Consider the following 27,420-nt stretch of genomic DNA (forward strand, 5'->3'; position numbering starts at 1 on the left):
ACTGCAAGGAGGTTCCGCAACCTGACATTAAAGTGGCACAAGGGAAATGAAAATGTGAGGACACCGAAATCAGTCTAAACATTTTGTAAAAATCAGTTCATGCTGTCTATTCGCAAGCAAATTACCACAAATTGATGCTGCTGTCTAGTCGGATTTTCAAATCAGGATGGAACAATATTGTAGGCGTAAGAGACACTGATTTACAGCTTAGAATTCCATAGTAAACAACATTGAAGCGGAATATGACTTTATAACGTACTAAAACCATGTAACAAAAGGAAATGTAAATGGACAGTTTGACAGGTCATTTTACACTACAGTGTTGCGTTGCCATTGGAGTTCTATTTCAAATCGAATCAAAAGTTTTTGTCACATGCTTCATAAACAACTGGTGTAGTAGACTAACAGTGAAACGCTTGCTTCACATGCTTCATAAACAACTGGTGTAGTAGACTAACAGTGAAACGCTTGCTTCACATGCTTCATAAACAACTGGTGTAGTAGACTAACAGTGAAACGCTTGCTTCACATGCTTCATAAACAACTGGTGTAGTAGACTAACAGTGAAATGCTTGCTTCACATGCTTCATAAACAACTGGTGTAGTAGACTAACAGTGAAACGCTTGCTTCACATGCTTCATAAACAACTGGTGTCGTAGACGAACAGTGAAACGCTTGCTTCACATGCTTCATAAACAACTGGTGTAGTAGACTAACAGTGAAACGCTTGCTTCACATGCTTCATAAACAACTGGTGTAGTAGACTAACAGTGAAACGCTTGCTTCACATGCTTCATAAACAACTGGTGTAGTAGACTAACAGTGAAATATTTGCTTCACATGCTTCATAAACAACTGGTGTAGTAGACTAACAGTGAAACGCTTGCTTCACATGCTTCATAAACAACTGTTGTCGTAGATGAACAGTGAAACGCTTGCTTCACATGCTTCATAAACAACTGGTGTAGTAGACTAACAGTGAAACGCTTGCTTCACATGCTTCATAAACAACTGGTGTAGTAGACTAACAGTGAAATGCTTGCTTCACATGCTTCATAAACAACTGGTGTAGAAGACTAACAGTGAAACGCTTGCTTCCCAACAATGCAGAGAAAAAAATAGAAAAATAACAAATTAATAGAAAAATAATAAGACAAGGAAAAAATACAAGTAACAAATATATCCCCCTGTTCCGAGGACAAAAATATATATTTCTTGTTTTAAGGTTTTTTTGTTACGTATACATACATTTTACATATTACATTTTTCATACTAAATACATGGTACTTTTATATACATAATTTCAAAGATATATATGACAAAGGTATGTGTGTGTGTGTGTATATATATATATATATATATATATATATATATATATATATATATATATATATATATATATATATATATATATATATATATATATATATATATATATATATATATATATATATCCTACTGTTCAAAAGTTTGGGGTCACTTGTTAGCTGGAAATGGCTGATATTTAATTGAATATCTACATAGGCGTACAGAGGCCCATTATCAGCAACCATCACTCCTGTGTTCCAATGTCATGTTGTGTTAGCTAATCCAAGTTTATAATTTTAAAAGGCTAATTGATCATTAGAAAACCCTTTTTCAATTATGTTAGCACAACAGAGAACTGTTGTTCTGATTAAAGAAGTAATCAAACTGGCCATCTTTAGTCTAGTTGAGTATCTGGAGCATCAGCATTTGTGGGTTTGATTACAGGCTCAAAATGGCCAGAAACAAAGACCTTCTTCTACAACTCGTCAGTCTATTCTTGTTCTGAGAAATGAAGGTTATTCTTTGCGATAAATTGCCAAGAAACTAATGATCTCGTACAACTAACCAGAATAGAAGAGGAGTGGGAGGCCCCAGTGCACAACTGAGCAAGTACATTTGAGTGTCTAGTTTGAGAAACAGATTTCTCATAAGTCATCAACTGGCAGCTTCATTAAATAGTACCCGCAAAACACCAGTCTCAATGTCAACAGTGAAGAGATGACTCCGGGATGCTCGCCTTCTCGGCAGAGTTCCTCTGTCCAGTGTCTGTGTTCTTTTGCCCATCTTAATCTTTGATTTTTATTGGCCAGTCTGAGATATGGCTTTTTCTTTGAAACTCTGCCTAGGAGGCCAGCATCCCGGAGTCGCCTCTTCACTGCTGACATTGAGGCTGGTGTTTTGCGGGTACTGATTACACTTTGGATCAGTAGACACAGTCATTACAAAATATACAGGTGTCCTTCCTACCTCAGTTGCCAGAGAGGAAGGAAACCGCTCAGGAATTTCACAGAGGCCAGTGGTGACTTTAAAACAGTTACCGATTTTAAAGGCTATGATAGGAGAAACCGAGGATGGTTCGGCAACAATGTAGTTACTCCACAATTACTAACCTAATTGACAGAGTGAAAAGAAGGAAGCCTGTACAGAATAAAACATATTCCAAAACATGCATCCTGTTTGCAACAAGGCATTGAAGTAATATTGCATTCATTCACCTTTCAGCAGGACAATAACCTAAAACACAAGGCCAAATCTACACTGGATTTCCTTTCTATTCAGGCTATAACACGACAAAATGTGGACTAAGTCAAGGGGAATGAATACATTCTGAAGGCACTGTATGTGATATGCCAAAAGAGATAAAGGTGCAAAAAGGTTAAATACAGAAATTGGTTAACTATTTAACTAACTATTTCCATTGGAGTTCTATTGCCATATATTGCCGTTGGTGTTCATTTTAGGTCATTTTAAGACTTAGGTGATTGCAGCACAAAACCGATTTGGATAGTATTTGCTTGTAATATTTACATAAGTAAGAAATGCATTTTTGTACAAGTGCTTCTACTATTGCAGCTGGCAACTCAAGACCGACCACATGCTTTGTTCCCATAATGATTAAGGGTGTCGATTTAGGCTATTTGTTGTCTGTTGAATCAATGAGTGGCCATGCCAACAAACAGTACATTTAAATATCCTGGTTCATAGAATGTTAATTATTAATATTTCGAAATATTTCTCTCCCTGCAGCTCTCTCAAGGAAAAACACAGTACATGAATGTTATTGTATTTAATTCAACTCACTATCATTAAACCATGAAAGACATCATTAAGTGATGTACCAGACCAAAGTACTCCCATGGAGCTTTGCTCAATTGTAGTTGAATGTTCTCTATTGCATAACTTACTGAGTTTTACTGTTTAATGCATAACGTGTGAATTAAAGTAAGTACTGTATGGTGTCTAATATAACAGAAGAGTTAAGGATGATTTTGTATACTATAAATATATTTTTTATTTTACCTTTATTTAACTAGGCAAGTCAGTTAAGAACAAATTCTTATTTACAATGACAGCCTAGGAACAGTGGGTTAACTGCCTGTTCAGGGGCAGAACGACAGATTTGTACCTTGTCAGCGAAGGGGTTTGAACTTGCAACCTTCCGGTTACTAGTGCAACGCTCTAACCACTAGGCTACCCTGGCGTCTGTCTGTTGGATGGTGATATGGAATCTCGAGCAGAATAGTTGTTATTCTATTAAATATCCCCCCACTCAGGTGGCTGACACTTTGTTAGCTCAGGGTGTACGATGGCAATGTGGCCTCACAATTAGAGGCCAAGGCAAGAGCCCAGCCCACGTAGTCAATAATGAGAATGTTGCTTGGGGTGCAAAACAGTGGCCTTCTGGTTTCTGCAAACACCGTTGAAGCACAGACATCACTCCCCTACGTTTTATCAACTCGTTATTCTGTGGTATCTATCACCTTTCAATGTCCCCCTGGAACAGATGATTTTGTTGGCTGTTTATTTAACTGTGTGTGTCCAAGTTCGACTTGGTCTCTTTGGCAGTTGGCGAGCTCTGTATAAGTATCTGTCTCAGCCTTGATTCCTGAATGAAGAGTTGAGGGCACAATAAGTAACACTTATTATCAAGGGACACATGCAGGTTTGCTCGAGTTCACCGCCATATTTTTGATGGAGGCCTCTGGATACAGAATTGATAGCCTCAGTAAACACCTGCTGGATGTCCGCTCCAGTTAAAAGGATTTATGGTGTAAGAGCTCATACTGTAGTCATTAGGGACGAATGGAGAGGCAGCAACACTGGATGGCATACAGACATGGCTGTCCTCACTGCAGCAGTCGAAACACAATCTCAAAATGACATAGTTATTTTAGAAACAATAGGGTGTGAGCTGAGGAAAGCAGAGAGAAAAAGGGAGGGAAGACTTTTGTTTGTGAATGCAGTCATTGCCAAGCGACGTCAGAGTGTTTGGTATCATTGAGAACTGCTTAATCTTGTGGTTGTCAATGGTTCCAATTAGAGGTCGACCGATTATGACTTTTCCGATACCGATTATTGGAGGGCCAAAAAACCCCATTACCGATTAATCGGCCGATTTAAAAATGTTTGTTTAATTTGTAATAATGACAATTACAACAATACTGAATGAACACTTATTTTAACTTAATATAATACATCAATAAATCAATTTAGCCTCAAGTAAATAATGAAACATTCACTTCGGTTACACCAGCCTCATCTCGGGAGTTGATAGGCTTGAAGTCATAAACAGCGTAATGCTTGACGCACAACGAAGAGCTGCTGGCAAAATGCATGAAAGTGCTGTTTGAATTAATGTTTACGCGCCTGCTTCTGCCTACCACCGATGAGTCAGATACTTAGATACTTGTATGCTTGTATGCTCAGTCAGATTATATGCAACGCAGGACACGCTAGATAATATCTAATAATATCATCAAACATGTGTAGTTAACTAGTGATTATGATTGATTGTTTTTTATAAGAGAAGTTTAATGCTAGCTAGCAACTTACCTTGGCTTACTGCATTCGCGTAACAGGCAGTCTCCCCTGAATGAGGCAGTTAACCCTCCGTTCCTAGGCTGTCATTGAAAATAAGAACGTGTTCTTAACTGACTTGCCTCGTTAAATAAAGATTAAATAAAGGTGTAAAAAAATATATATATATATACACAATGGCGCCCAAAAATACCGATTTCCGATTGTTATGAAAACTTGAAATTGGCCCTAATTAATCGGCCATTCCGATTAATCGGTTGACCTCTAGTTCCAATACATTACTACACTTCTGCTGGCCCATAGACTACTTTCAGGGCGAGGACCGATCTAACATCAAGTTGTAAAATAGTGAACTACTCTTTAAAGGCTAGCTTTCCTCTTTTGACCTTGTGATGTGTCTGAATTTTTCTGTGAAGGAGGGGTTTGCTAGGATTTGCACTCTGTACTGTACTGGCCTATACTGGAATCATGTGATCTGAATTAAGCGATATTTGTATATTTTTGCAACATTTATTTAAATGTTTAATGCTCAGAATGCTCCCAAACTATGGGTTATTTGTTGTGTTAGAAACATTCCATACACTTCACATCTCCATGTTTTACCCTGGTAACAGCCATTTAATCGTCTTGAAATAATGATTGAATGTGGTGAACACAGTTAAAGCTGACGGTTTGTGCTATCAGCGATTCACATTGACACCCACCATTGTACTGTGAAGCAAAAGCCTTGACACCGGGTTACAAGTGGCTCTGACAGCTATCATAGATTCCCTATCATTAATTGTGATAATACAGTAACATGCAGCGAGACTGTGTACACATTCAACACTGCTGACCTTTCTCTTGAATAAATGAATACCTAATGAATAATTCATCACAATTATTTGTTGTATTATTTTTCTGCCTTGTTTTTGGAGTAAAAGTAATACACATGCCACAACCACGCGTGACCTTCTCATGGAACAATGATGAATATTAATAGAGCACTATTTTCATGACAAAAGTGGTCACAGCGTGATGTGATTTAACATTATTTCCGTTATTTAGATTAACAACAAATATGTGATGTTCCTGTAAGTATTTCAGTCAAAACATGTTATTACTTGAGTGATTATAGTATTTAAATTACAAGAAGAGGGATTAAACTCATCATGGTCCAGACTGAAGGCGTCAGCAGCTCTCCAGGAAAAGTGTTGGACATCTCTGCTCTGTAGATATTCAACTTACTGCCAGTTTTTATTTTATTTAACTAGTCAAGTCAGTTAAGAGCAAATTCTTATTTTCAATGATGGCCTAGGAACAGTGGGTTAACTGCCTTGTTCAGGGGCAGAATGACAGATTTGTACCTTGTCAGCTTGGGGATTTGAACTTGCATCCTTTCGGTTACTAGCCCAACGCTCTAACCACAAGGCTTTTGTTGTCAACTGCAACAAGAAACAAACTTTTACAGCAAGGGTAGTAGTAACTGGTTTAAGGGAAGCGGGAGGATTTATACTGTTCTCTCTGTCCATCTAATCGGTCTTCTTTAACTTAATGAAATACATGTGAACATTGATTACTAAGACAACGTAGTAACTGCATGCCAAGGAGAGGTAGTTGACTAATGAATGCAGGTAGTGTTGATGGTATGACCATTTACAGATCACAAGGCAATCCATGGTAAGTTATTTATCATGTCAGATAAATAAAAGCACAACCAATCTTTTAAAACAACCTTTAAGGCAAGCTTTCCTCTTTGTTGCAAAATGAACAAAGGGTCACTGAACTAAAACACTCCAATAGGGTGTATTGCTGGACAGAGCAAAGGTTATTGGTCTTTTGTCATGAATATAACTTTTTTTGTTTTACTGTTGAATATTGTTATTTCGCTTTTCCTTCGGTAATACTTTTTTGAAGAAATCAGTCACTCACGTTAACCATTAGTCTTAGATTTGCATCACAAATTGTACAGTTCTCCAATAGTTTTGATATATGCCCACGGAGACTCGCTCTTCCTTGTACCCGTTTGGTATGCGCTGGGAGTCGAATTGGTATTATGAGCATTATGATATTTCTCCGCTGAAGTTCATTGGATTGAAGGTTAGGCAAAGAGGTTAGGATCCAATAATCTGTCCTGAATACAAATCACATGTTTGTTACCACCAGTTCTCTTGGGGGCTCAGAGAGAAATCAGTTGAGGCTTCTCTCTTTTTCAAATAAATGGTTTGACTGGAATTTTCCACAAAGCATGCCTACTGGAGAATGCCAAGGATATGCAAATCGGACTTGGCGCACATTCTCATTGTAAATTGAAATTTAGCACAGGTGCTGACATTTAAATCAATGTATCATGATAATTGTGACATAATAAATTTGCAAAATACTAAGCATACATTTTGTTTCCATAGAATGCTTGAATCATTTATAATGAGCCTCGTGTATGTCATTTGGTGTTGAGTGCATAAAATTAATTCATAAGCCAAATATTACCACCAATCAATAGACACACTGAATGTATGAAAATAGATGATAATGTACAGTGCCTTCAGAAAGTATTCACACACCTCAACATTTTGTTGAGTTACAGCCTGAATTTAAAATGGATTAAATTGAGATGTATTGTCGCTGGCCTACATACAAAACCCCATGTCAAAGTGGAATCATGTTTTCTAAATGTTTACAAATTAATCAAAAATTAAAAGCTGAAATGTCTCGTGTCAATAAGTATTCAACGCCTTTGTTATGGGAGGCCTAAATATGTTCAATAATAGTGTTTAACATAATTGTTCAATGACTACCTCTTCTCTGTACACCACATATACAATTATCTGTATGGTCCCTCAGTCGAGCAGTGAATTTCAAACACAGATTTAACCACAAAGACCAGGGAGGTTTTCCAATGCCTCGCAAAGAAGGGCACCTATTGGTAGATGGGTAAAACGAAAAGGGGTCATTGAAAATTCCTTTGAGCATGGTGATGTTATTAATTACATTTTGGATGGTGTATCAATACATGCAGTCGCTACAAAGCTACAGGCGTCCTTCCTAATTTAGTTGCCGGGGAGGAAGGAAACAACTCAGGGATTTCCCCATGAGGCCAATGGGCATTAAAACAGCTAGAGTTTAATGGCTGTGATAGGAGAAAACTGACGATGGATCAACATAGTAGTTACTCCACAATACGAACCTAATTGACAGAGTGAATAGAATAATAATATAATTTCAGTAGTCCTCTATTATGATTCATTTTCTTCTCTCGCATAGCTCATTAGTACACCTTTTTGGTTGAATATATACAGTACATATCTATTGTAGGTCCTAGGATACAACAATGAATAATTACATTTACATTTACATTTAAGTCATTTAGCAGACTCTCTTATCCAGAGCGACTTACAAATTGGTGCATTCACCTTATGACATCCAGTGGAACAGTCACTTTACAATAGTGCATCTAAATCTTAAAGGGGGGGGGTGAGAGGGATTACTTATCCTATCCTAGGTATTCCTTAAAGAGGTGGGGTTTCAGGTGTCTCCGGAAGGTGGTGATTGACTCCGCTGTCCTGGCGTCGTGAGGGAGTTTGTTCCACCATTGGGGGGCCAGAGCAGCGAACAGTTTTGACTGGGCTGAGCGGGAGCTGTACTTCCTCAGTGGTAGGGAGGCGAGCAGGCCAGAGGTGGATGAACGCAGTGCCCTTGTTTGGGTGTAGGGCCTGATCAGAGCCTGGAGGTACTGAGGTGCCGTTCCCCTCACAGCTCCGTAGGCAAGCACCATGGTCTTGTAGCGGATGCGAGCTTCAACTGGAAGCCAGTGGAGAGAACGGAGGAGCGGGGTGACGTGAGAGAACTTGGGAAGGTTGAACACCAGACGGGCTGCGGCGTTCTGGATGAGTTGAAGGGGTTTAATGGCACAGGCAGGGAGCCCAGCCAACAGCGATTTGCAGTAATCCAGACGGGAGATGACAAGTGCCTGGATTAGGACCTGCGCCGCTTCCTGTGTGAGGCAGGGTCGTACTCTGCGGATGTTGTAGAGCATGAACCTACAGGAACGGGCCACCGCCTTGATGTTAGTTGAGAACGACAGTTTGTTGTCCAGGATCACGCCAAGGTTCTTAGTGCTTTGGGAGGAGGACACAATGGAGTTGTCAACCGTGATGGCGAGATCATGGAACGGGCAGTCCTTCCCCGGGAGGAAGAGCAGCTCCGTCTTGCCGAGGTTCAGCTTGAGGTGGTGATCCGTCATCCACACTGATATGTCTGCCAGACATGCAGAGATGCGATTCGCCACCTGGTCATCAGAAGGGGGAAAGGAGAAGATTAATTGTGTGTCGTCTGCATAGCAATGATAGGAGAGACCATGTGAGGTTATGACAGAGCCAAGTGACTTGGTGTATAGCGAGAATAGGAGAGGGCCGAGAACAGAGCCCTGTGGGACACCAGTGGTGAGAGCGCGTGGTGAGGAGACAGATTCTCGCCACGCCACCTGGTAGGAGCGGCCTGTCAGGTAGGACGCAATCCAAGCGTGGGCCGCGCCGGAGATGCCCAACTCGGAGAGGGTGGAGAGGAGGATCTGATGGTTAACAGTATCGAAGGCAGCCGATAGATCTAAAAGGATGAGAGCAGAGGAGAGAGAGTTAGCTTTAGCAGTGCGGAGCGCCTCCGTGATACAGATGAGAGCAGTCTCAGTTGAATGACTAGTCTTGAAACCTGACTGATTTGGATCAAGAAGGTCATTCAGAGAGAGATAGCGGGAGAGCTGGCCAAGGACGGCACGTTCAAGAGTTTTGGAGAGAAAAGAAAGAAGGGATACTGGTCTGTAATTGTTGACATCGGAGGGATCGAGTGTAGGTTTTTTCAGAAGGGGTGCAACTCTCGCTCTCTTGAAGACGGAAGGGACGTAGCCAGCGGTCAGGGATGAGTTGATGAGCGAGGTGAGGTAAGGGAGAAGGTCTCCGGAAATGGTCTGGAGAAGAGAGGAGGGGATAGGGTCAAGCGGGCAGGTTGTTGGGCGGCCGGCCGTCACAAGACGAGAGATTTCATCTGGGGAGAGAGGGGAGAAAGAGGTCAGAGCACAGGGTAGGGCAGTGTGAGCAGAACCAGCGGTGTCGTTTGACTTAGCAAACGAGGATCCGATGTCGTCGACCTTCTTTTCAAAATGGTTGACGAAGTCATCTGCAGAGAGGGAGGAGGGGGGAGGGGGAGGAGGATTCAGGAGGGAGGAGAAGGTGGCAAAGAGCTTCCTAGGGTTAGAGGCAGATGCTTGGAATTTAGAGTGGTAGAATAAATACCACTCTAAATGTGAAACAAATAAATACCGTCAAAGGATACCTTAAAATGTACAATAATGAGCACCTTGTGAAACAGCTGTGAAAACCAACATTGCAATATTTAAGATTTTTAATACATAAACGTTGATGTTTTTTTGGTACAGTTCATCATTATTATATTTTCACCGATTTAAAAAAAAATTTTTTTTTTTTGGTACACTCACATGGCAATCATAGACTAAAATACTGAATTCTGGTGTGTGGAATATTGAGGATGTGGTTGCTGTGGGAGGTTCAGCCTGTCACTTGTTCTCAACAGGCAGCCAGTCTCAGAAGGGGAACTTTATTTAATCTATGTATCTCTCATGCTATGTGCCCAGTATGATAGAGCAAGAAAACTAGACCCACTCCAATTCGCATACCGCCCCAAGAGATCCACAAATGACGCAACCTCAATCACACTCCACACTGCCCTTTCCCACCTGGACACATTCTATGTGAGAATGCTGTTCATTGACTACAGCTCAGCGTTCAACACCATAGTGCCCACAAAGCTCAACACTAAGCTAAGGACCCTGAGACTAAACACCTCCCTCTGCAACTGGATCCTGGACTTCCAGACGGGCCGCCCCCAGGTGGTAATGGTAGGCAACAACACATCTGCCACGCTGATCGTCAACACCAGGGCCCCTCGGGTGCGTGCTTAGTCCCCTCCTGTACTCCGTGTTCACCCACGACTGCATTGCCAAGCACGACTCCAACACCATCATTAAGTTTACTGATGACACAACAGTGGTAGGCCTGATCACTGACAGCGATGAAACAGCCTATAAGGAGGAGGGCAGAGACCTTGCAGTGTGGTGCCAGGACAACAACCTCTCCCTCAATGTGAGCAAGACAAATTAGATGATTATGGAAAAGGAGAGCTGAACTGGCCCCCATTAACATCGACGGGGCTGTAGTGGAGCGTGTCAAGAGTGTCAAGTTCCTTGGTGTCCACATCACCAACAAACTATCATGGTATGTGCATGTATGTGTGTATATATACACGGATAGATTGTTGTTTCCATCAATGTAATTTTCTGCATCATTTCCAATCCACCATATATTTTTGGGGCAAATATATATATTTTTGGGAATATATATATCTATATATATATATATATGTGTGTATTGGCTGATACATTCACACACACACATACACGTATGTATATATATACATATATATATACATATATACAAATATGTGTGTGTGTGTATGGATGTTTATGTATATGTATATTTACCCCCAAAATATATGGTGGATTGGAAATGATGCAGACCAATTACATTGATGGAAACAACAATCTATCTGTAATTTTAAAGCTGATCCACACCCTAATATATATTTTTTAGATATCATGATCCAAACACTCCAAGACAGTCAAGAAGAGGGCACAGTAACACCTTTTCTCCCTCAGGAGACTGAAAACATTTGGCATGGTTCCTCAGATCCTCCAAAACGTTCTACAGCTGCACCATCGAAATCATCCGGACCATTTGCATCACCACCTGGTATGGTAACTGCTCAGCATCCGACCATAAAGCGCTACATAGGGTAGTGCGTACGGCTCAATACATCACTGAAGCCAAGCTTCCTGCCATCCAGGACCTATATACTAGGCGGTGTCAGAGGAAGTCTTTGACCCCAGTCACCCAAGTCATAGACAGTTCTCTCTGCTACCGCACAGTAAGCTGTACCGGAGCGCGTTTAGTACAAACCGTTCTGCAACGTAGCAAACGATCATCAAGTGAACTGAACACACCTCATCACTCGACCTCAGGTGTTTTTGTCTGGGGCTACAACATAAATGTGTGCGGTTGGGGTACTCGGGGAGAGCTCAAAGTAGTCATTATGTTATCAAGGTCCTGGGGACTCACAGGCTGTTGTTCCATTCCAGTGCTAACATACTTGATTGAAATGCTCAAGGGCATGGTGGTTAGTTGAATCAGATGTGCTGCTATTGGTCTGGAACAAACGCCTGTACATCATGTGGGTCCCCAGCAACAGTATTGAAGAACACTGCTACCCTATATTGTAATAGAAATCCTGAGGTCTTACTTTATCAAAAACTTCATACAAAGGCCACATCTTCACACAATAGTAGCATCAGCTGCACCATCGAGAGCATCCTGACGGGTTGCATCACTGCCTGGTATGGCAATTGCTCGGCCTCTGACCGCAAGGCACTACAGAGGGTAGTGCGTACGGCCAAGTACTTCACCGGGGCCAAGCTTCCTGCCATCCAGGACCTCTATACCAGGCAGTGTCAGAGGTAGGCCCTAAAAATTGTCAAAGACTCCAGCCACCCTAGTCATAGACTGTCCTCTCTCCTACCGCATGGCAAGCGGTACCGGAGCGCCAAGTCTAGGTCCAAGAGGCTCCTAAAAAAAGCTTCTATCCCTCCAAGCCATAAGACTCCTGAACAGCTAATCAAATGGCTACCCAGACTATTTGCATTGCCCCCCCCCCACGCTGCTGCTACTCTCTGTTATTATCTATGCACAGCCACTTTAATAACTCTACCTACATGTACATAATTTCCTCAATTACCTCTCCACTGGTGCCCCTGCACATTGACACATTGACTCTGTACCGGTGCCCCCTGTATATAGCCCCGCTATTGCTATTTACTGTTGCTCTTTAATGATTTGTTATTCTTATCTCTTACTTTTTTTGTTGTATTTTCTTAAAACTGCATTGTTGGTTAAGGGCTTGTAAGTCAGCATTTCATTGTAAGGTGTATTCGGCGCATGTGACAAATAACATTTCATTTGGTCGGTCAGACATCATTCGACCATCACTCGATTGTGCATTACAACAGAATGGACACAATAGAACACTGTAAAAATATGCTGGAATGCATAACACTCATCCTCTCTCTGTTATTTCTGTTTTCCTCACAGATGTACTGTGGATAGCAAGGTATCGCGGGTGGCTTGGCTCAACCGCACCACCATTCTCTACGCGGGGGCTGACAAGTGGTCTCTGGACCCTCGAGTGGTCCGAATGGACAACACACCCGTGACAGAGTACAGCATAAAGATCCAGAATGTGAATGTACACGACGAGGGGCCCTACGTGTGCTCCATCCTCACAAGCAACAAACCCAAATCATCCAAAGTGCATCTCATCGTTCAAGGTACTGCACTTCTTCTCTCAGATTCTGTCCATTTACATAGTTCACTTGTGGTTTGTGATTTGTCCATTTTCCTTCTAGACGCATAGGGCTGAATAGATATCACTGTTTTTGCTTGGTAGTCTGACTGACTTTAGTGGTAAGTTTACAGATGCTATATTTCAAATTCGGGACTGTGATTGTTTTGACAGTGGGAAGGCATGAGAGACAAAGAGAAGGAAAACTTCTTAGTCGCCTTCGCCAGGATGATCTAATTATCTGAAACTTGCCAAACGTGATTCCCTGAGATGAAATTGGGATTTAATCTAGGTTTAATTTCAGATCGTTGATAGATATTGATTTGGGGACACAGCAAGTTGGAGAATACCGTGGCCCCGTTTCAGTGCAAGGGCTTACTAAATCAGCTGTCGATACCTGGACTTTTGTTATCATTTACAGTGAACTCAATTTTCTTCTCGCTCAGTTTCCAAAAACAATTAGCACCACTGCCCTTTGTCGGCTTTAGTGGTACAGATCATGTAGACACACTCATTTGACGTTTAATTACGTTTAATTAAAACTGAACAAGATTAACTATGGACGAGACAGATTTTATCATGTAAGATCTTGCATTTAGAATGGGACTAATGCCACAACAAACGACAGTATGCATGGAATCATAAAATAATTGACATTAGACATTTGGCAATGTCTATTTCTTGCGCAACAGAAAATGCTACTTTTTTCAAAGAAAACAATCTGTTACTCATTAACCTATTGAATTTAGCCCTGACACTAATTACTGGGGAAAAAAATAATAATAATTGGCAGTTATTTACTTTAAAAATGAGCAGCGGCTTTATATATATAAAAAAAGAGTTCAGTCTGTGAACACAGAACAAATGACTGTACTTAAATCATTATTTCAAACTGTAATTAACAGATCATTGGAGAGAATTCCGGCTACTCTGTATAATTACTCTTCATAATATGTCATTCATTTATTACATGCTGCTGCTACTATGTACTTTATTTTACTCTTATTATTATCTATCCTGATGCCTATAATATGTCATTCATTTATTACATGCTGCTGCTACTATGTACTTTATTTTACTCTTATTATTATCTATCCTGATGCCTAGTCACTTTACCTTGCCTTCATGTGCATATCTACCTCAAATACCTCATACCCCTGCACATTGATCTGGTACTCCCTGTATATAGCTCCATTCTTGTGTATTTTATTCCTTGTATTAATATATACACTACCGCTCAAAAGTTTGGGGTCACATAGAAATGTCCTTGTTTTTTAAAGAACAACAATTTTTTGGTCCATTAAAATAACATCAAATTGATCCGAAATACAGTGTAGACATTGTTAATGTTGTAAATGACTATTGTAGCTGTAAACGGCTGATATTTAATGGAATATCTACATAGGCGTACAGAGGCCCATTATCAGCAACCATCACTCCTGTGTTCCAAAGGCACGTTGTGTTAGCTAATCCAAGTTTATCATTTTAAAAGGCTAATATATAATTAGAAAACCTGTTTGCAGTTATGTTAGCACAGCTGGAAACTCTTGTTCTGATTAAAGAAGCAATAAAACAGGCCTTCTTTAGACTAATTGAGTATCTGGAGAATCAGCATTTGTGGGTTTGATTACAGGCTCAAAATGGCCAGAAATGGCCAGAAAATACTTTCTTCTGAAACTCGTCAGTCGAGTCTTGTTCTGAGAAATGCAGGCTATTCCTTGCGAGAAATTGCCCAGAAACTGAAGATCTCGTCCAACACTGTGTACTACTCCCTTCACAGAACAGCAAAAACTGTCGCTAACCAGAATAGAAAGAGGAGTGGGAGGCCCCAGTGCACAACTGAGCAAGAGGTCAAGACAGTTTTATTGCTTCTTTTATCAGGACAACAGTTTTCAGCTGTGCTAACATAATTGCCAACGGGTTTTCTAATGACCAATTAGCCTTTTAAAATGACAAACTTGGATTAGCTAACACAATGTGCCATTGGAACACAGGAGTCATGATTGCTGATAGTAGGCCTCTGTACGCCTATGTAAATATTCCATAACAAAATCGGTTTCCATTTTTTTTAAAACGTTTTCAGCTACAATATTAATTTTATAACATTAACAATGTCTACACTGTATTTCTGATCAATTTGATGTTATTTTAATGGACAAAAAAGTAGAGGAGATTTCTAAGTGACCTCAAACATTTGAACGGTAGCGTATATGTTTTTTTTACTCTGCATCATTGAGAAAGGCTCATAAGCAAGCATTTCACCGTTAATACTACACCTGCTGTATTTGGTGCATGTGACAAATCAAATTTGATTTGATTTATTGTGGTTTAGAAACTTTTTGCACAGACTGATTTGAATTCTTCCTCATCATATTTTCGCACACTTCACTATTAGATTGTGAAGGTGTTTGGTCTAGGATAAAGAAAGAAAAACTCACACAAGAAATCAGATTAGAAAAACAATACTCCTTGTTTTATGATGAGACTTTTTCCTTCACTTGTAATTTTCCTAAACGTGACCCCTTAAGATACTGCACAACTCTTAAGTTGGTGTGTACAACATGGCTGAATTTGTCAGGTGCTTTTATTGTTAGATCCAAAGAGACTTCTCCTGGAGAGCAGCACTCTTGAGAATTGCTGTGTGAGAGTGAAGGTGACTCATGGGTGCCAGGCCGTTGGTTCACGGAAACCAACACAGCACGGCAGCCCTTCGCTGCACCTCAGCCTTTAATATTTCATGCTGTGTTTAGCCATGAAATGCTTCACTTAAAAATGCTATCACATTTCTCTCTTGCAAGCTCAAAACGGCACCGCACTGATTTCTCTGCCTTCCTGCCTACTTATACAACACAAGGAAGAAATAGGAGTAGAATTGTTCTCGTCTCTCTACAATTACTGTATACCTTATGCAGAGTTACAGTAAAACACATGTATTTCTGCAAATGGATGTTTTGGATTATGATCTGCTTGGATATTGCTGTAATGTCAAAACTGCATCTATTTTGGTTTAGAATGAAGCCAACTGGAAAACCATATAGTTGCGAAAACTGCATGCACTTCCAAAAAATCCATCTGTGATATTGATTAGAAGTAATTCAATAGGGGACAAGTAATGAAGGAGAATGTACAGGAGCCCCAGACAGAAACCTTAATCTTGGATTTTGCCTCAAACTTTGAGCTTTTAATTTTGTAGAGAACACAAAGAAGCATTGTAATAGGGCTTTATAAGGGGACCAAGGTCATTTGATTGTTGCAGAAGCAGCATTTGACTACAATTGTCTCTCAACCATTTAAAACTGAGAGAAGTGAGAGAATCAGAGTTTGTATTCACAAGACGTCAATGCCACTTTCACAGAAAAGCCAGACTTTATAGGAAGCCAAGTGTTTGTCAGAATTTCATAACATTCATTTCTGTTTCTTAATAAGATTTTATAGCTGTAACCTTCATCCATACTTTTCAACCGGGAATCTCTATTAGTTATTATATCTTGAAAAATTCTTAGTCATTCTAACTTTTTTCTTAAACCTGATCTCCCATAGATGCACAAGGCGAGTCGTGGCATAACATGAACACGCCCCCAAGTAGGGTACAGCCGTAGGGTACTCCCGTTACACCCATCCTATGCAAACTACTGACATTTTTTTGTCGTGTCTATAAACGTTTTCAGCGGCAGCACGTCTTTTATTAACATACTTGGCTGTCACACCAACAAATTATTGGCTTGATGCAAATTCTGCCACTCTGTGTTACCCGACCTGCTAACACTGACAGTAAAGCTAGTAAATCTGTCGCATTATACTTCCGTCACTGTTTGTTTAGCCCTTGCTGTTTCACCGGTTAGCTGACGTTAATCTCAATCTAATTCGCAAGTCTTAGAAATGGTACGTAACTACTTCCAGTCTTTGCCTGCCCTTGAACGGACTAGGTATTTAGAAAAGTTGATTCTTGTTGGCTTGCCTGTATGTCCATTCAACTTGCCGGAGACCAGCTGGGGAGACAACCCTACCAAATGGCGCAAAGTAGACTAAGGCAATATCTATACCTATTTGGTGGAATCTCCAGGTTTGCATAAATATCCAAGTGTTGAAGAATATTATAGCTGTTATTTGGACAGATTCATCTCACTAGTCCTTATTACAAGCTGTAGAATGAAGTTGGTGGAATCATCCTTTAATTCATGGACACTTTCTCAGCTGGGCCAGGGGCGCTTTGATTAGGTCAGGTGGAAATGTCCGACAGATCTCAACTCATTAAATGGAGGAAATCTCCACCGCCCGACCTTGCTGCCTTCTCTTCCTCAACTCCGTCTAACCCACACATTCTGTGCGTCCATGAATCAACACAAACTACCAAGTAAATATACCACGTTGTGGTTAAAGGAATTCCTGCCTCAGTCTCATCCATTCCTCTGTCACCTGACCTGTGACCACCTGTTCACTTTCACTATTGTTAGTCATCCTACCTGTCCAGCTACCCACACAGATTCCAATAATCTTTCACAAGCTAACTAACAAACTTTATGCAATGCACATAGCTAGTTAGATACAAAATAGTGTCAGTGACTTACCAGTGATGAAGTGCTTCGAACACACATAAATGTGTAACCGGAGCCCACAGCTTTCCATCATCATCATCATCATTGCGGAAACCATGAGGTTCATCTAACCTGGTCCCTGGGCAGTTGATGAAACTTCATTTGGTGGTGTTTTCTCCCAGTATTGTTCAGACAAAATGGTATGCAACAGCTTTTCAGGCATCTTAAAACCAGGGTTAGCTAGCTTGTTGAAGAAAGTCAGTCGGAATCGGCTCTTTGGCTGGTAATTGTGACGTATATTCCATGCAAAGCTATATCTGTTCAAAGTGTTTTTAAGCATGATGTAGTGTGTTAAGACGACATGGAAGTATTGTTTAAAAACTACCAACCAACCATATCCAAAATGTTTATAGAATGATTTAAAAAAAGAATACAGCCATTGTCGGATTATGAGTAAAGTAGGCAATTTAACATAGGAGAAATGGGAGTACCCTACAGCTGTACACTGCTCAGTGGCATGGTCATGTTAAGCCTCGCCACGTGTATTTATTGTGAGTTATAACATTGATATGGCTTTTTAACATAAATCCACAGAAGGCAGAATAGAACGATTACCAAATAGCTCAACTCAGGAATATCATCAACAAAAGCCATTCTACAAAGGCATTTATCCCTATAAGCATTGTACTGTATAGACATTTTATAACATTACAATCATGTGGCTCTTACATTGAAAGATGCTGAACCTATTTCATTGGCATTTCATACTGAGATGCACTCCATACCTGATCAACTTGTCTGTGAGTCTCTTTATAAGAAAACCCAATGAACTCTTACTAACAAGTGAACGTGTGCTTCTAGATGTTTCAGAAATGTGAAAATGAGTTCAGTTTTCATTCACAAATGTAGTCTAATTAAATACACGAAGAAAAACAAATGATGGAGGGTTATACATCAACATGGTCTATTTCACTTTATTATCAGCCACCCAAAGACCCCCCATTCCCACCCCAACAACTGGCTTGACCACACAATTTATTTTCATCATGAGCAGAAGCAATTGTTTTTCTACCCAAAGTTGCAAAGAAAATGTTGTGATCCATTTAATAAACATAAAGAGACCAGCAAAATGGATACAAGGGAATAGCCAGAACTGCAGCATCTAGTAGGCAAAGCTGGGTACTTTCACACTAATTTATGGTAAAGAATGCAAGTGACTTCAATGACTGGTTTCTCTGAACAGGGGAATAAAACATCACCAGATTCACAGGCAATACATTACAAAGGTTGAAGAAGCAAAACTCCAAGCAGCAGCTTCATAGTACTTGTCGGACATAGAGAACTGATACTTTATACTGGCTGTTGGGGTGGAACCCTAACCCTAACCCTGTGCGTGGCTATTGATAATTTTATTGGATTCCTCATGTCTTACTCATTGTTAGGACGAATGATGGTCCAAATCAGAGGTTATGTACTATATTTATTGAAGATTATATGAATCCTATAAATTAAAATGGTAATTTTGGGTGCAATTAATTTAGCTTGATTTCTCAGAGATAAAATTATAAATTCAACAAAATAATGTTTCAGGAATGCTAATCTTAACTGTTTCTAATTACAGAAATGCTTTCAGAACAATCTGAAATGGTTGTTGACATGGCTTGCTGAAATTACATGGAATGACCCATGAGGGAGAGGTTGTTGTCCTGGTACCACACTGCCAAGTCTCTGACTTGCTCCCTATAGGCTGCCTCATCGTCGCCGTAGATCAGTCCTATTACCGTCGTGTCGTTAGCAAACTTGATGATGGTGTTGGAGTCGTGTGTGGCGGCGCAGTCATGGGTAAACAGGTAGTACAGAAGGGGACTAAGCACACACCCCTGAGGGGGTCACGCTCTGATGGTCAGCTTGGCGGATGGGTTGTTGCCTACTCTCACCACCTAGGGGCGGCCCGTCAGGAAGTCCCAGACACAGTTGCAGAGGGAAGTGTTCAGTCCCAGGGTCCTGAGCTTGGTGATGAGTTTGGTAACACAATGGTGTTAAATGCTGAGCTGTTGTCAATAAACAGCATCCAGGTGGGTGAGGGTCAGTGTGAAGCGCAATAGAAATTGCGTCATCTGTGGATCTGTTAAAGCAATATACGAATTGGAATGGGCAGGGTGACTGGGATGATGGTGTTGATGTCAGCTATGACCAGACTTTCAAAGCATTCCATGGCTATAGATGTGAGTGCTTGGATGTCATAAGGTGAATGCACCAATTTGTAAGTCGCTCTGGATAAGAGCGTCTGCTAAATGACTTAAATGTAAATGTAAATGCTATGGGGTGATTAGTCATATAGGCAGGTTACTTTGGCATTCTTGGGCACAGGGACTATGGTGGTCTGCTTGAAACAGGTTGGTATTACAGACCAGGTCACAGATAGGTTGAAAATGTCATTGAAGACACTTGGTATTCCGTCTGGCCCCACGGCATTGGGAATGTTAATCTGCTTAAAGGTCTTACTCACATCGGCTATGGAGAACAAGCTCAGACAGTCGTCCGGAACAGCTGGTGCCGTCATGCATCGTCCAGTGTTGCTTGCCTCAAAGCGAGCATAGAAGGCATTTAGCTCATCTGGTATGCTTGCATCGCTTGGCAGCTCGCGGCTGGGTTTCCCTTTGTAATCTGTGATAGTTTGCAAGCCCTGCCACATCAGTCAAGCGTCAGAGCCAGCGTAATAGGATTAGTAGTAATAAAAGCTGTAGTCAGCCAACCAAGTAGGAACCCAGCTTTACGGCAGGAGAGAGAACGATTGGGAAGTCCATAAGGACAGTACTGCCTTAGTGGTCCTTCTGGCCCCCACAGGCCCTCCCGTCTACCACTGCCACTGAAATTGAGTTCCATGTTAACCTGCACAGAGGGAAGGCCTCCAGTCCAGAGGGAAACGTCAATCAGCCAAGTGACCTTGTCCACTGATACCACCAGGAATAAGGCACCTGCTTCCATGGTGACTGTATGGAGAAGCTAAACCTGAGCCAACTGCATTCAAGACACACTTTTAAAAGGAATATGTTATCTAAAGTAAAGCTCTTTGCTGCATGCCTTAAGTTTACTTCCAATACTAGAGTTGATGGAAGTGGAAAAGAGCTGGAATGTGAGAAGTGGAAAATAGCTCAATTGATAGCCCTACAAATTTGAGTGCATTCTGATTCTCAGAGTTGTTAAACTCATGGTAATAGCAGCTAGAAAATGAGGCTCAGTTGTGGTGCAGAGACGGGCCAGGTGTGTTTTGCTATGTTTAACTCCCTTTTGGTACCATGGGATGTACTGCCCTCACACCAGTGCAGACAGTGACTCATAAGTAAAATGGAATAAGGTTTGCTGACCATATGCTCAATACAGTGCCCATGGGAACCATTTAGAATGGGTCACACATCAAATCATTTAGAATGGGTCACACATCGAATCATTTAGAATGGGTCACACATCGAATCATTTAGAATGGGTCACACATCGAATCATTTAGAATGGGTCACACATCGAATCATTTAGAATGGGTCACACATCAAATCATTTAGAATGGGTCACACATCTAATGGATTACACCAGCATAGCCTCCTCTAACACACTGGAATATTTGTCATTTTTACTTTTTCATGTGTCTACGCTAAGAGAAAGGCATATTTACACCATATCTCAAAATCTACTTGACATCACAATCCATTAGGGATGTATGGGAACCTCTGTTTGGTCCATGCTGTGAACCCGAATGAATGCATAACAAAAATATATCAAATTAATTGATGCAGCAAACTGTCATTTTGTAAGACGCAGCCGGAACTAGTTCTGTACGATGGCGAGTGGTGGAGTTGATAAACCAGAATTGGAGGATCCTGCATCATCATTTAATAACTCCAGTTTGGGAAATGTTGGCTCCCCAGTAGATTACAACGACGATGGACAGAGAGTTGTGGATAAAACGTTAACGGTATGTCACCACGCTCAAGGGGAATAGCCTATGCAACTGCCAACACCTCAAATATGTCAACACATTTACGTTGACATCACCCCAGTATACTGGAACAACAAAACATGTCTCCCCTCTGTATTCAAGCAGCCCTTGGTAGATGACTCTGATCGGGCCAAAGAAATTACAAGAACGAAAGGCTATGTTTATATTTTTTACAGTCTTTAGTTTATAGCTGCAAATATGGGGTTTCAGCAACTCGTGAAAGTGCTCGGGCCACGTAAGAACTTCACTCTTGCACTTATTTCAGCAAACAGGTAGTACCCGCTCTATATAATGCAAGCAAACCAAGTTTTCAATGAACTGGCCTATGCACCCAGTGTTGCGCTTACTTAACAGTGCCCATCACATTACCCCCCAGTGGAGAGACAACTCCTTTATGAGATTCATAAGAGTACATCTGGCACTGAAGGAGGCAGTGTCATGGTGTGTTCGTTACCAAGTGGGATATGGGGATTTACCACATACGACTGGGAAAAATCCACTTAAACGGCCCTCAAACTGGTAATTACTAGTGGGAAACTTGTCTATCAACCTGAGCACCCACTTCTCCCACATGGTGACCTCTGATGTCCCCTACTAAGGAAATGGACTCTATAACAGCATTTTCAGCAAATGAATGCAAAAAATAATAATATTTATAAAACACAATCTACTAATGTTGTTTCTATAATTTGTTTACAACCATAACAGCTGTACTTTTAGTTTATGGTTGACACAGCTTGTTGGCCATTAGCAAATTGGCGTTTCTCAACGAGATCAAATCACATGACTGCATCCAACTGATATTTACAACTTAACAACTGGTAAATTCCCACCTCCCACATGGTTACAAAGGCAGCATCAGAGTGGAAACTTGAGAGGCCCAACATAACAATCCGGTCACAACAGACAATGCCAGGAACATTGTGAATGCTGAACATTGAACATGTGAATTTTCCCGCTGTATTGAAACCAAACCGTGAACCCAAATGGGTTTGGGGAACCGTTACACCCCTACAATCCATACAAATCAAATGGGACTGCCATTTAAATCTGTTGGTTTAACATGAATGATTTATGTTGTTTTGTTAAATATGAGTTATTAATAAGTGATACAGCGCAAGTGCATTTTGGAATGTTTGTCTATGAGATTGTTGTTTGATCTCAAATATTTTTTTCATAGATACTATATTAACATGTACTGTCTAGTTAAAACCATGTAACTGGCACCTACTACCTCTATGTTCTATAACTTTACATTTGAGTATATTTATAAGATAAGAGTGTGTAGCAGAAGGGTGGTAAATCTGACAGAAATTACATGTTGATTCAATTGCCTGTAAATGGGATTTGGTGAGTGCTTCGAGACAACGCTAATCCGTTAAGCCTTCCCAACCGTGGTGGCCCACGTGGCGAATGTGCATGGACCCTGATCGTGGGGTGCTTGGCATGGCACAGGCGCTCATATTAGACATAGTGAGGAGGCCTTTCATTCTGATGGCCATTCCAGGGTGGCCTCGAAACGTATGCTTTCTCCAGAGAAAAATGTCACGCACAATATGATGTGTCAAAGGGCAGGTGTAAATCAATTCAATTATAAAGCCTTCTCAACAGACTACTGGATCCTCTATGGTTTCCTCAAATGTAATGATGTGACTGTGTTTTTAGATTAGGCCTGAGTCCTCTCTAGCATAAGGGGTGTCTAAAAGAAAAAGGATTGGCCTCTCAATTCAATGCACATTGGCGTAATAAGCTTTAGGACTCATTATTGGATGGAGAGGAGACTCTTCTCTAGTCCATCAAAAGCAAGTAATGAGGCATTTGAAATATTCAGGCAACATTAGGAGAATAGAAATTGGAGCCTGCTTCTAAGCTTTTGCTTGTGTAACACATTAAAGGTGCTCTCTTCACCAATTTCTCACCTACTGAGTTCTTCGGCTATTTGGTCTGCTTCTCACTGCTTTCCCATTAACATTTACATAGTAAGACTATATTAGAGGGGGCGTGCACTAGGAGCACATGGTAAAGCACAGATGTAAAGCTTAAAGGGCGACTGCACTTCCTGATTTGGCCTCGTTTTAGATGTGGTTCATTTAGAAATGCTAGCGGCCTTGACAGAATTTAAACGTGAGTTGCTTTCGGAATGTGGTTTGATATGACTGTCTCTTGTGTGTGTTCGCAGGTGAGAATTGTGGAGTAACTACAATGTTGTTGATCCATCCTCAGTTTTATCCTATTACAGCCATTTAAACTCTGTAACTGGTTTAAAATCACCATTGGCATCATGGTGAAATCACTGAGCGGTTTCCTTCCTCTCCGTCAACTGAGTTAGGAAGGACGAATGTATCTTTGTAGTGACTGGGTGTATTGATACACCATCCAAAGTGTAAATAATAACTTCAACATGCTCAAAGGGATATTCAATGTCTGCTTTTTTTTCACCCATCTAACAATAGGTGCCCTTCTTTGCGAGGCATCGCTTGACTGAGGGACCTTACAGATACAGTACATTCAGAAAGTATTCACAACCCTGAACTTTTTCCACATTTTGTTGTTTAACAGCCTGAATTTATAATGTATTAAATTTCGTATTCAACCCCTTTGTTATAGCAAGCCTAAATAAGTTAAACTTAACAATTGAAATAATCAGTTGCATGGACGTACTCTGTGTGTAATGTTAAACATAATAGTGTTTAACATGATTTGTGAATGACTACCTAATCTCTGTACCCCACACAATTATCTGTAAGGTCCCTAAATCGAGCAGTACATTTCCAAACAGATTACACCTCAAAGACCAGGGAAGTTTTCCAATGCCTCGCAAAGAAAGGTGCCTATTGGTAGATGGGTAAAAACTAAAAAGCAGACATTGAAAATCCCTTTGAGCAGGATGAAGTTATGAATTACACTTTGGATGGTTTATCAATACACCTAGTCAATACAAAGATACAGGCATCCTTCCTAACTCAGTTGCCGGAGAGGCAGGAAACCGCTCATGGATTTTTCAATGGCGTCTTTAAAACAGTTGCTGAGGATGGATCAACAATATTGTAGTTTCTCCACAATACTAACCTAATTGACAGTGAAAAGAAGGACTTATGTACAGAATCAAAATATTCCAAAGCATGCATCCTGTTTGCAACATAGCACTAAAGTAATACTGTCCCTCCGGAACATTCATTACTCACACCTGTTTCCTATTCCCACTGATTAGTCCTTGTATAAGTGTGCCCTTTGGTTTCCATAGGGCTGTTGACTATTTTTACAATGTCCGTTGGTATGTGTGAGTACCTGTGCTGTGTGTTTTGGTTTTCGTGCCATTGTGGATTGCGCAGATGATTACGGGTCTCGTCCCGTGGTTAATCATTGTGTGCGTCTGTTATTTATTCGAGGTACTCCTGTAAGGTTCTGCTTTTCTTTTCCTAGTCACCTTGTGTTCTTTTTCTTTGTGTTCTTGAACGTAGCCCTGTTTCTTTGTGTTCCGGAAAGTAGCCCTGTCTTTCATTTTTGTTTATTGATTTCACCTGTGTTAGTTTCTCACCTGGTCTCATCAGCTCCCTATTTAGTTATTTCTGTTTGTATGGTTGTGAGGTATTGTTTGTTTTTGACTGCCTACCTGCGTTTGACCATCGCCTGCCTGTGACCACGATTCCTGCCTTCTGCGAAGGCTTTATAAACATCTGCCGCCCTCTGCTCGCGAATCTACACCTTTTTCTCCCTGAGTATTCATTACACTCCTCTCTTTTGTTTGGTGTTCAACACTGTTTTGTTGTGTTTGTTTGGTCTTCGTCCCTGTGCCGTAATTTGGGCTTAATAAAAACCCTTACTACACATTCCTACGTCTGTCTCCCGATCCTTGATGCCAACGTGACAGGTATGAATAGTTTCTGAAAGCACTGTAACTGTATGTGTGGGCTACAGAGATGGGGTAGTCATTCAAAAATAATGTTAAACACCATTATTGAACATAGTTAGTCCATGAAACTTATTGTTAAGCACAATTTAGTCAGTTATTTAAGCTTGCCATAACAAAGGGATTGAACACTTAAGACATTTCAGCTTTTCCTTTTTTATGAATTTGTAAACCGTTCTAAAAACATAATACACCATTATCTCGAAGTGGAATTGTGTGTAGATCAGTGACAAATGTAATCCATTTGCAATTCACGCTGTAACACAACAAAATGTGGAAAAAGTCAAGGGGTGTGTATACTTTCTGAATGCACTGTAAAGAGGCAATCCCATGCTTCAGCCTATCTGCTAATCATTAGTAGGGTCCTGCTTGGGGTAGAATACCAATGGTTCCCAGCTGGTGAGCTGCATAAAAATCTGCTGGCGGCCTGAATGAAAACATTCTTTCAACCCGTGGGTCGGCTTGCTGTTCAGAACAATTACATTGCGTGTTGGAAACATTTTAAATTAAGATAATACACTTTTTTAAAACCCAATAGCTTTTTATCTAGCATTGTTTCAAATTTCACTCACAGAAGATCAAAAATAATATAACTGAAATGAAGTTGTTGCAAAAGTATTCAGCCCCTTTGTTTAGGCAAGCCTAAATTAGTTCAGGAGTAAAATGTGGCTTTACAAATTACATTATGTTTTGTGTGAAATAATAGGGGTTGACATTATTTTACGACTAACCCTTCCTCTGTCCCCCACACATCTGTAAGGTCCACCAGTCAAGTATTGATTTTCAAGCACAGGTTCAACTACAAAGACCGGGGAGATTTTCGAAATCCTCATTAAGAAGGTCACTGATTGGCAGATTCTTTTTATTATGTATGAAACCACCCAGACACATCAAAGATACATTTGTCCTTCTGAACTTAGCTTCAGGACAGGAATATAACTGCTCAGGGATGTTACTATGAGGCCAATATACAGAAATATTCAAAATATTATTGTATGGAACAAGGCCCTAAAGTAATACTGGAAAAAAATGGAAAGGAATACACCTTTTGGCCTAAATGCAAAGCCGTATATTTGGGGCAAATCCGACACAACTGCCTCCTTATTTTCAAGCATACCTGCATCATGGTATGGGTATGCTGAACATCGGCAAATACTGAGGAGTTTTTCAGGATAAAAATTTACGGGAGGAGCTAAGCACAGGCACAATCCTATAGGAAAACCTTCAGTCTCCTTTACACCGGAAACTGGGAAAGGAATTCACCTTTCCACAGGATAATAACCTACAACATCTACAAGACCAAATCTACACTGGAGTTGCTTACCAAGAAGACAGTGAATGTTCCTGAGTGGCCAAGTTACTTTTTGGACTTAAACCCACTTGAAGATCTATGGCAAGACTTGAAAATCGTAGTCCAACCATGATCCCTACATATTGACAGAGTTTCAAGAATTTTGAAAATAATAAATGTGCAAATGTTGCACAATCCAGGTCTGCAAATCTCTTAGACTTTCCAAAGACTCACAGCTATAATTGATGCCAAAGGTGTTTCTAACATGTATTGACTCAGGGAACTGCATAGTTATTCAATTACAATTTCTTTGTTATTACATTTTTGTTAATCTTTAAAAATAAAAATTCAAATTTTTCTTCCTGGTTGACATAAATAAATTACATTCAATGTTTTATTCCA

The 27,420-nt window shown here is 40.5% G+C and overlaps 1 protein-coding gene across 1 annotated transcript in view; it reads left to right on the forward strand.

Moving 5' to 3' along the window:
* The window catches only part of LOC123994701 (opioid-binding protein/cell adhesion molecule-like), a 185,053-nt gene that overhangs the window by 85,445 nt on the left and 72,188 nt on the right, over window positions 1-27,420 (forward strand). The window contains exon 2 of the mRNA XM_046297617.1: window positions 13,039-13,274. Coding sequence (XP_046153573.1) covers window positions 13,039-13,274 — 236 coding nt within the window. The remainder of the gene's footprint in view (window positions 1-13,038; window positions 13,275-27,420) is intronic.

The sequence above is a fragment of the Oncorhynchus gorbuscha genome, linkage group LG02 (assembly GCF_021184085.1).
Source record: "Oncorhynchus gorbuscha isolate QuinsamMale2020 ecotype Even-year linkage group LG02, OgorEven_v1.0, whole genome shotgun sequence".
NCBI classification, from domain to species: Eukaryota; Metazoa; Chordata; class Actinopteri; order Salmoniformes; family Salmonidae; genus Oncorhynchus; species Oncorhynchus gorbuscha.